The 11296-nt window shown below is 49.0% G+C and overlaps 1 protein-coding gene across 1 annotated transcript; it reads left to right on the forward strand.

The window, feature by feature from the left end:
- The first annotated feature begins 2088 nt into the window (after nt 1–2088).
- On the forward strand, nt 2089–10729 carry Tmem200c (transmembrane protein 200C). The gene is made up of 2 exons (XM_036173556.1): nt 2089–2590; nt 5376–10729. Exon 2 carries the CDS (start codon nt 5469–5471, stop codon nt 7359–7361), a length of 1893 nt encoding a protein of 630 aa, XP_036029449.1. The 5' UTR covers nt 2089–2590; nt 5376–5468; the 3' UTR covers nt 7362–10729.
- Nucleotides 10730–11296: the final 567 nt, after the last annotated feature.

Genomic DNA, 11296 nt, shown 5'->3' on the forward strand with positions numbered 1-11296 from the left:
GAGAGCAGATCTAAGTACCAAAAAAGCCCAGTTTGGAAAGAAGACTTTAAACAATAAACCTGTTAGTCAACAACGTAAGAAGCAGATAGCTACATCCCACCACCCCTATGTATGTCCACTTTGTCAAGCTAGAGATTTTCTTTCTTCTCCTAATCCATCAAATGAGTTTTGAATGTACACCTGGTGGCTATAATTTATGCAGAGAGTGAAACTTTTACCTGTTTAACTGACCTAAAATCTTAATGTAGTTCTTCATTAATACTCCTGTTGGTATGTAGTCCTGCAGGACAGAGGGTAGGGATTGCCATTTGACCCTTGGCAGTCAGCTATGTAGTGAAATGGGGCTGCAGGGTCCAGTCTTTGTACAAAACACCAGATCATTATCAGGTTCAAGAAATGCGGGGATTCTGAGCCAAAAGGCTTTAACAAAACCACCAAAACGGGTTGAGTTCCTTTTCCTTTGCAGTGATTTCCGTAAAAGGAGACATTCCACTGTGGGGTAGGAAGCATTTTCTTTGTTGTCCTTTCTTTTCTAATATTCTGGTGCTGAGTAAAATACATGGAAGGAAATCGGTTGAAACTCCAATAGCTACTCAGAGCCGTATGTCTTGAAAAAGATGGCAGAGGTCACCTTTCAAATATGCAGGTGATGCCTACCTTAGGACTCACATCCCTCCCATCTCCCAACCCTCTCCATGCCTGCTTCAATGATTGTTATTCACCTTTATCATTGACTCTGTATATTTAGTTTCTTTATTGTACTTTCTGCACGTTATATTCTTGAGATGCTGTGTACCTTTAGAACAACCTCAAGGCTAGATTTGTGGGTACACCCTTGAACAGTAAACAGCACCCACTACCATCACCACCCAAGTATCCTTGCTTGGATGGCAAATTTTAAACAGCCTTGGTTTTATCTGCTTTTCTGTTCCTCTCTGCCTGAATCCTGGCCACCCCATTTTAATAACTAATTGAAACCTTTCTAACTTTCTCAACACTCCGTGGGGAAATTCCATTTGAAAATTCTTTCCCTGTCATTTCCACTATGCAGTTAAAAGAAGGAAGATAGGAAATAGGCGCTCTCCGCCCCTCCTAATCCTCCCCTCCAGCCATGTGTGTGTGTGTGTGTGTGTGTGTGTGTGTGTGTGTGTGTGTGTGTGTGTGTGCTCTTCTCTCCTTTTCAAATGACGTAGGGAGTTTGATCAACCTCCCTACCCCCACCTCTCCTTTTTGATGCTAACTCTGATTCCCATTCCTGGAGAATGAGTTTCGCTTTGAAGGCTTGGGTAACCTCAGAGGGTCAGAACAGCAGGGCCCGCCTGAGGGTGCTTCTCCAAGCCTACCTTAATCTCTAATGAGCCCTGGCTGCCCACGTCCAGGTAGCCACTGAGGTCCCTTAAGGCCGGTTACACAGCCTGCTTCTGCTGAAGTGTGATAGCATCTGACAGGGGTTTCCAGGAGTCCGATGGTGCTCCCAGCTCTGTGGGCCCCGCTCCGCCCCGCCCGGGCTGGGTTCGCTGGGGAACAACTTACTGTGTTCTTGGAGGTATCTACAGTGCAAACTTCAAGTGTAGGTGGGGGCAGGGGGGCAAGGAGGCTATGAACCCTGTAGAGTAAGAGCTACAAAAGAAAAAAAGAAAGAAAGAAAGAAAGAGAGAGAGAGAGAGAGAGAGAGAGAGAGAAAGAAAGAAAGAAAGAAAGAAAGAAAGAAAGAAAGAAAGAAAGAAAGAAAGAAAGAAAAAGGAGAGCAGAGAGGAGAGGGGACCTGAGCCTACTCTCTGGCTTCGGGATGCTGGTGGGGGACTCCCTGGGAGGGGCTGGCCTTTCTTTGGATCCTCTTGGGCTTGCTGCTCAGACAGGTAGTTGGGAGAAAAGGAAAGAAGCTGTCAGCTGAGGCAGACGACGGTTCAGCCGCGACCAGCACCCTGCCTTGCGCGCTCGCGCCCCGACCTGGCTCAACCGCGCGGTGCAGGTGTCGTCTTCCCTGGTGCCCCTCCTGGGAAGGGGGACAAGTCGCTTCCGAAGGGACGGGCGGCGAGGGGGGAGGGGCGAGGGGGGCTGGGGGCGGGGCTGGGGGTGCGGGTGCGCCCCGGAGAGCCAAGCGGGCCGGGTACCGACTGCCATCCTGCCGCAATTTCCCTGTGTCATGGCTCCGGTCTCTTAGCAACAGCCGCCAGTCCGGCCGCCGGGAGCAGCCGCCGCGGGCTCAACTCCACCCGGCAGAGCCCGGCGCGCCGCAGCCACACAAAAGAGGCGCAAGGCCGGGGAGCGCGCGGCCTCAGGGGCCTGCGGGGAGCGCGACGGGAGGGGACAGTGGCAGCCGAGGAGGCGCGCCCGAGGGAAGAAGGGCTCCAGGCGGCGCGCGGGCTGCGGAGGAGGACCTGACACTTCTTGGAAACTCTTGGAAATGGCTCCTGCCACCGCGCCCGAGGGGACTGCGAGCCCCTGGTGCGGGTTCGTCCCCGCCGAGCTGTCCAGCCGCTATTGCGCCCGGGGCCCCGGGGCGCTGTCCCTGCGCTCCGCCGTCGGCTCGGGCTGAAAAGTTTCTCCATGGTTCTTTGTGTCTCCCGAGCTGCCCTGGTCTCCCTGGGTAAGTGAGCGATTATTGTTTGCTTAGAGTGCCTCCATTTTGAGCAATCCTGTCAATCCCCGGCCTCCGAGCGCCCTTCATCAGCCCACCTGTCCCCGAGCCCAGGCCCCTTAGCGGATGTTCTGAGCCAGGTGTTCTCCTGGGCGTGCTACCAGGGCTGCGCTGCCCAGAAAAGGCGAGTTGGGGATTGCCTTCATTTCGCTCCAGCCGGTCCTCCCTCCAGAGGCGGACTTGCAGCTGCTGCACTCATGTGACTGACTAAAGTAAGGGCAAGAGACGGCCTTGGGGGCCAGGGGCCGGGGGTCGAGGACCTAGGTTGGGTGAGGGGCACAGTATGGCGCGCAACCTGGGGTCCAGAGTCTCTGACGCCGGGCTCGATCCATCACGAGTGGAGAACTTGAATCTCTCCCTTGGAAGCAGTTGTATTTTTAGACATCCTTCATTTGATTTCCCCATCCTCCATTCCTTAACCAAGACAGGACTCGCGCCAGGCAGCCAGTTGGGAAGGCAGACGACATTCGCTGCTAAGTTTGTTTTTCTTAGGTCTAAGGAAAGCCTCAAAGGGGGCTTTTCCGGGGGCACCTGACCTTTGTCAGTATTCTGTGACAGATCGTGGTACGCTGATAAGGAGTTCAGCTTTCAAGAGAGCTGAAAGCATAATAAACTAGGCAACTAATTACTAGCTATTAAAAACTAATTTTAAATATCTTCTGTAAACCATTGTTGAAATCCACTCCAACTTTCCTTATATTCTGCGGGGTGTAAAGTGGGCTTGCAGAGGAAGAACGTCTCTTCCTCCTCCAAGACATTCAGCACCCGGGGGGGGGGGGGGGCATCTGATCGGTGTCCAACAAAACGTCTGCCCATCTCTCTTCAGAGAGACATCCTGCAGGCCCGAGCTGGCTTTGTTTCTAAAATGCCTGGACCTTAATGTCTCTTGAAGCCAATCCAGACCTCAGGATTATTAAAGACACTGGAGCCTTACATTTCAATTAAAACAGCAGTATACATGCTGCAACCATATAATAAATATGGTAGTCTGTCATGTATATTCAGTATTTATGCTTATTGGCACAGGACCTTTAAAAAAAATTTTTTTAAGGTTTACAGATACAGTCCCACCATTGACTCCCACCCGAAGCCACTTAGCATTTCTCCATTGAATTCCAAAAAGTTCCAAAAAGATACAGGTTTGCAAGCAATATAAAAACCCGATTGCCATTTGCTTGCCCACGTGGAGAAAATAAAAAAATCCTACCCGGACTGATCTACTGAAAGAATCAAGGGCCAGAGGTATTCACCCAAGCACTAGTCGAAAGCAAAATTCTACCCAAGTGACTTACATTTTCAAAGGATAACTTATTCTACTCCATGGACTGTCTTGAAAGAATCATATACCCGTGGGACAGAGAATGCACTCTGAGGACCCAGCAGAACAGGACTTTTAACAGCTGACAGATAACCACAAGCAGGCATCAGTTCTTGTACCTGCTTAGACTGTATAGACAACCCAAAGAGCTTCCCAGAACTAGGCCACTGTTAACCATCCTCAAAACGACCTCCAGAGGAAAGGATGAAGAGAGCAGCTTTTATGTGTGGAAATGCCTTCCTATAAATCATCATTATGTAGACTGCTTTGCCTAGGTAATTCGCCTATTCATTTGAACACTGGAGTTCTGTGGAATGTTGTTGGTGCATTAATAAAGGGCTAGAAAGCTATGGTAGGAGAGTTTTCTGCTGGTGCTGCTGCTGCTGTTGTTTTAATATGGTCATTTTCCTACATGAGAGAAAGGTATTTTGTATGGGGATTCCAGGGGACTTCTCAGATTCCCTGATGAAATCTAGCACAGGATACCTTTATAGGGAGTTCCTCCAGGGGAGGAGAGAAGGCCAGAAGGAAGAGCGTGGTTACATAACAGTTACCTAAAAGGGAATATTCCACACAAAGAAGCTGTCCAGATGTGGCAGAGTGGAGGTGAGAAGTCTGGGAGGGGCTCTGGTTGCCTAATGCCCTAGGATCAGAGTAGCCAAGAGGCAACTTCATGGCAAGATTTGTTGTTGGTATTGAAGTCGTTTTTCTGAGAGTTTCTGGGTAATGAACCCTGTCAGTCATCTGAAGTAAGTCACCCTGCCAGGGCTTGCTGTTTCTCTCTCATCCTGGGAAATGGATTCCTTTCTTTTTATACGGCACTCACTAACTTTCAGAACTATTTAGTGACTTTGGACCCACATGGGCAAATTCCTGACTCAGAGGCCTGACACTCCAGAGGCCCCTCCTTTGGGAAACTTTTCCATTGCAGTGAGAGGCAGGATGAAAACAAAACCAAACAACAAAACAAAACACACACACACACACACACACACACACACACACAAACACCAAAAAAAAAAAAAAAAAAAAAAAAAAAAAAAAAAAAAAAAAAAAAAAAAAAAACAGGCGCTGACCAAAAAAGTCATCAAACACTACTTTGAACCCCCATATTCACTGAGTTTATAAGGATAGAAGGAATTCCACTGGCTGCCAGCCAGGAAGCTTTCAGTATCAAGAGGGTCACTCATGGAGCATGGGGGGCAGGGGAGGTGAGAGCTTTCTCAAACTGTTTCAAGCCACCTTTCCCTTCCGTAACACAGACCCATCTCTGGTCTGCGCGCACAGCACTTGGCCTGGAGGTGGGGGTGGGAGCACACCTGGAGTTGGATCCAGGAGCAGGGGTAATCTTGGCATGTGGGATGTTGCTGCAGCCCAGCACGCACTCCATGACTGTGTTCCTCTGCTTTGCTGCAGGAGGAGGTGACCAAGCAGTTAGAGGACAGTTGGCGCTCCCCCTAACTGTCGGTCCCAGCCCTTGGGGCTAGCCCTGAACTCCACCAGTTCGCCATGATCGCCACCGGTGGCTTACTGAGGATATCAGCCAGAAAGCAAGACCCCCTCCGCCCCACCAGCCAGGTCCCTAAGCGCAAGAGGAAAGCCAAGAAGAGGCGTAAAAACGACGTGGTCGTGGTGAAGGGCAAGCTGAAGCTTTGCTCCATCTCCGGGCTTATTGCCCTTTGTGGGATCCTAGTGCTGTTGGTGGGCATAGCCATGGCCGTGGTGGGCTACTGGCCAAAGGCCAACGCGGCCAACAGAGGGAGCAGCAAGCAGCTATTGCCTGTGGGAGGCAGCCATCGCTTTGGGATCACTGGCAACAGCAGCCATGGCAGCAAAAACCCCACCAAGAGTCACTCTGGGACCCCAGGAGCTGTCAACTCCAGTTCTGTGGGAGGACCCAGGAGTTCGCCTCCGACTAGATCTGCAGCCACATCCTCTTCCTCCTCCTCCACATCAGTGGGCTTCTTCTTCCGAATCGTCTCAGGCTACTTGCACTCAGACAAACTCAAGGTCTTTGGGCCCCTCATCATGGGTATCGGCATCTTCCTCTTCATTTGCGCCAACGCGGTGCTCCATGAGAACAGGGACAAAAAGACCAAGATCATCAACCTGCGGGACCTCTACTCTACTGTCATCGACGTGCACAGCCTCCGCGCCAAAGATCTGGCGGCAGCTGCAGCTGCAGCCGCTGCAGCCGCGGCCTCCTCCGCCGCCACCGCCCCCGGCTCTGCACCCCCTAGGGCAGCGCCACTCAATGGCTTTCTGAGCTACGTGCAGTCCCGGGGCCTGGAACTGAAGCCTGGTAGCTGCGCGGGCTCTGCAGACGCCTTCGGGGCCACTGCAATGCTGGCCAGAGGCTCATGGACCCACCCCGCCGGACTAGGCGGAGGCGGCGGCGGGTCTCGGGATGCAGGGTCCCCGCCAGACCTGGCTTCATCTCCGCGCTGTCCGCGGGAGCCCCCGAGCCTGGCCGAGGCGGTGTACAGCATCTACCGGGAGCGCTCCAGCGGGGCTGGCCGTCGCCGGACCACAGTTGCCGCGGTGGCTACGGCCACGGCCACTGTCACCGCTGCCGCCAGTGGCAGCAGCAGCCCGGCGCTCTGCAGCCCAACCGGGAGTTGGGGGCGCCAGAGCACCGCCAGTTCCCTTGTGGGCTCCTCGCTGAGCGCCTTCGCGCTGCTGCCTTTGCAAGGGGACCGGGACAGAGACGGGGACTCCGAGGGAGCAAGTTGTAGCTGGCACAGGCCGCCGGGGGAACGTGGCTCTCGGGATCTCCCCAGGGAAGAACTGGACTTGAGCCTGACGGACCTCCGAGGAGCCGAGGGCGGGGCGCGCTGGACGTCTAGTGAGCCGGACGAGCCCGAGGGCGCGGCGACGGCATGCACCGCCAGGGGGCAGGGCAGTCGCCTGCCCAGGACAGGCAGGTACGCGGCCTGGCGGCGCCGCAGCACCAGCGGGCTCCTGGACTACCGGGCGCAACCGTCTCCGGAGCCCCCGCCCTCCCCTAGCGCAGCGGACCTGGACTCCAGCCCTCCAGAGACAGCCGCCTCTCCCTCGCTCCCTCTGCGCCCCAAGGACTCGCCCCGCGTCCGGCGGGACTCCCACAGTTCCCAGTCGGATGAGCTGTCCTGCAGCAATAAGGGCTACACCCCCCTGAGGGAGGCTGACACCTCTGTGGAGTCGGTTGTGGAAGTGGTGGCCAGGAAAAGGCTAGACTGTGAGGACGCCACGGATCCTGGTACCGAGCCTAGCTCCCCGGGGGGTCCCAGTCCAGAGACAACTAGGGCGGAGCAGCCTCAGTCTGTGCAGAGGCAGTTTACAAACAAGGAGAAACTCTTTCTCATTTCCAGGTCTCACACCCCAGGAACAGAGGACCCGGAAATGGAAAACTCTTCCACCTAGGGAGTGGAGGGCAGGAAAAGGAGAGACTAGTCCCACTGGAACCCCCACATTAATCCTAACCCATTTCCCTGTGGACAGGTCCGAGGAAACCATTCAATATCCAAAGAGCTGCAGAATGTTATCCTTGAATTGTGTTCACAAGATTCGTGTAGATAAACTCAAGCAATTTTTTTTAAAGCAGTCGTCTTTTTATGTCCGATGGTGATTGTACATTCCATAAAAACCAAATGTATTAAAAGGTCACAATCTAGTTCATTAGATGAAATTCTCTTAATTTTCTTAGGCTCAAAATAATATATTTTTGACAGTAACTCTGCACTTTATTCCAGTTCCCCCCCGCCACGAACTTCCCTCGCCCCTGTACTCTGCTGCTGACGTCGTTCATAGCTGCTTGTGGATGAATGACGAGCTTTTCACTTCCCTCTTCTTGAAGAGCCTAGAAGAGTTCGTGTCAGTTCTCTTACAACTGATCTTTCGAGGTGAAGTCCAAGCTTAAAGCATGAGCATCGGAGAGAGGGTTCCCTTGCCTTACCCTGCTCCGCGCTGCAGCTGTCTAAAGGACTCTATTTTTAAAAAAGGAGATTTGCATTTTGCTACCAGGGTGTGTTGAAGACTGGAGGGTGCCAGCTACTAGTCTGGACTGTTATACCCCTAGCCTCCCAATGCCAAGCACATCATGTGTTACCGAGTATTATTACACCTGTATGGGAAGTAACATTAGTATTTAAAGTCTTTTTGGTTTTTTGTTTTTTTAATAAAAAAAAGTTTCCAAACAGTTAAACAATAACATTGCCTCATTTTGCCTGGGAACTAATGCACAGCAAACAGTTAATTTCTCTTGTAGATCCAAAATATTCATCTGTTAAGATTGTAGTCACCTTCTCCCAAAGTGACAGAGGGTCAGTAAGGGAGTGAGTGCATTAATCCATTTCCAGTGTTTTTACCTTGAAGACATGGAGTAATATGTGGCCCTTGGGAGTAGAATGGAACCTTAACTAAATAGTATTTTTCTATAATACTTGCCGTTAACCTCAAGGTTAATTTACAGGGGTGCCAGCCTTAACAAACCCTTCCCCACACACTCCTGTTTCTCTAATTGTTCTGAGTCTAGCTTCATGGTCTTGCATCTGTGGCTGACATAAGCCACACAGTAGTGTTATAATATTTCGGGGATAGTTCACATTTCATCAGTTAGCCAATTGTCAAGACCAGAAAACAAATGATTTACAGTGCTAAGTAATCCCTCTTCCTCTGACTGTGACCGGAGACTCATCACAGGAGACCAAAACACCGCTTTTAAAGAAAAACTAGTGGCAGATGTGCTGGCATTGGCCCTCACGAGTGACCAGGCATGGTGCAGGTGTGTGTATTCAGGATGGAAGCAGCTCATGGTATTTACCAGTTGTGAAGCTCTTAACACTGCAGACACAGGCCTCCACCATCAGCTCTGTAAGATAAGGTGAAAAGACCCGCCCAGCTCTAAGAGGAACAACCATTGAGCAGGGAGGAAGCGCAGGGGTTGGAGTGCAGAGTCCAGTAGACTTCCAGAAGACATACTTAATTCAACACAGGGGCTACTGTCCTCTTGTTACCACTGCGACTGTGAGGTACCTTCTGCCAGCTGCAGCAGCAGCTCAGGCCTCACCCCAGGCTGCTGCAATCTGGGGTAGTTATTCATTATCTGCAGAACCACAGGCAAATCACTTAATCCCTCTGGGCCTCTGGTGAATGATGTAATCTCTATGATCCCCTTCAGCTCTGAAAGCTTAACTTAAATTCAGAGTATTGGATTTCTGCTGGATACAATCTTCTGTTTGTACATACAACTTAGCAAAGAGTGATGATATATTCCATAAACTTTCATGAGCATAACTTTCTGTAATAAATTTTAAGTGGACCTTGTGTTCCCTCAGACTGTACGCATTGAGCTGATAACTCGATCTGAATCTCTGCATTAATTTGTTGAACTTTTCTATAAAGCAAAAGTGAGTTTCTGACAAGTAAGAGACACAAACAAATTTAATAAAGGCCCTGGTAACACTGTATTTCCATTCTGCTCTCAGAGAATGTGTTACTGAAAAGTTAAAATGGGCCCTGATATTCTTCAGTGCTGTTTCCAGTCCTCAGAAAATGCAACATGATGTATTTAACAAAGTGTAAAGTTACTCTCTCATAGCCTAACTAAATGGGGAATGGATAGAATCAAATTTTCCCCTTGCAACTCAGAAAATTCAGGCCAAACAACTGATTTGAGTTTATTATTGATATTGATCAGAGTAAAGAAGCCCTTCAGTTTCTTTTGCCTCAGTTTCCCTTTCTATACATAGGAAGAGAAACAGGACCCATGTCAAAGGGATAGAGTACTGACCAAATAATTTAATCTAAGTATAAAGTGCTTGCAACAGGCTTGGCATATAGACTGTGCTGTAAAAGTTTCATTAGTTTTATTCCTAACAGCATCAACTGCTGAGTAGACTGATTTCATATGGGCTTCTTTTTTTATTCACAGAATAATTTTAGGTTTGAAAACCCAACGTGTAAATCAGTGGAGCACAGTGTCTGGAAGTGTGACTTCCAGGGCTTACGTAATACTGCCTGGGTTTCTGAGTCCGTTAAATAGCAATAATAATAGCATTTGACTCATAGGATTAATTATTCAAGTGAGGGCTAAATAAACTAATATGCTTAAAGGACTTAGAACAATTCTTGGCACACACAAAATTCAGTAAATGCTAAGCACTATTATATAAGCAAAATTCAGAAAAGTAATTAGTAGTCTAAATTTATCACCCAGTTGTTAGGGACAACGACAGATTTATTGTATAGAAAAGTCTTAATAACTTAGGTATATTAGAGAAAATAGATCTTCAGAAGTAAAGCCTTCAACAGGGGGAGGTAGACTTCCTGTGGCACAGGACCATGATGTTATGTAACAGTGGATGAATGCCCAAAACCCATCAGCACATTTGGCCACCATTGGTCTCCTTTTGGTTCCTGAAGCTGAGCACATCTGAAGGCCAGCAAGCTCCTGAGGTCACAGCCCCCGACTATCAGAAAGATCCAGGGTCAAGTTCAAGTGCACTCTGCACACAAACCTGCTCTCTTCTCACTTTTTAGTCACGTTGGGTGACTCAAAAGGATGGACGTTTGAATTTTTTGAGCTGAAGGAGTTAAAGCAAAAACCTTCTTACCATATCAATGCAAAGTAAGCATATGAGCGTGTATCGTATTATATGTAGTATTATATAGTATTTTGCCAAGACACAAAGCTTACTTCCCTTTAACTTATAAATAAGATCTTGTATTAATGGTTGTAGCATAAGGTGGATATTTTCCTTATTCATAACAAATAAAATGTAAGCATAATAGTCACTGGCTTTGTTTTATATAGAAGGGGATAATTTTATCATATTTTTGGAGGTGCTAAAAATCAAGAATTAAAATTTTGAAGTTATGCTAAGTTTTGAATGACTATAGCTTTGAATGTGTTCTGAGATGCCTTCCTTTTTTAAGGGACTCATAGCTGAGGGATTTTTTAAATCTTCAAAATGAAATGAATTTTGTCTCCACAAATTGGACAGTCAGTCCAAATTCAGTCAAACATCTTCCTTCTACTCTCCAAAGGACAAAACCCAGATGAAACTCATTTATGGTGTGCCACCTGGTCACCGTAATGTCAGAAAAAGCACAGGGCTAGTGCTGAATTCAGCCAGGGCTGAAGCATTCCAGGAGTTACCAAGGCCTACCACCCTGGTGATGTAGCACTGTGTTTGAACCATCCCAGGAATTATCACTGCTTACCATCCAGGTGATCTAGTTGCTTCCTCAGAGCCAGAGGCCTTTTAAAACATCTATTGTCTGAAAATACATTGTTATTCAACATTAAGTGGACACTCATCCTGATCACTTCACTAATGCCTGCTATGCTATGGCTT

The sequence above is a fragment of the Onychomys torridus genome, chromosome 23 (assembly GCF_903995425.1).
Source record: "Onychomys torridus chromosome 23, mOncTor1.1, whole genome shotgun sequence".
In the NCBI taxonomy this organism is placed as follows: Eukaryota; Metazoa; Chordata; class Mammalia; order Rodentia; family Cricetidae; genus Onychomys; species Onychomys torridus.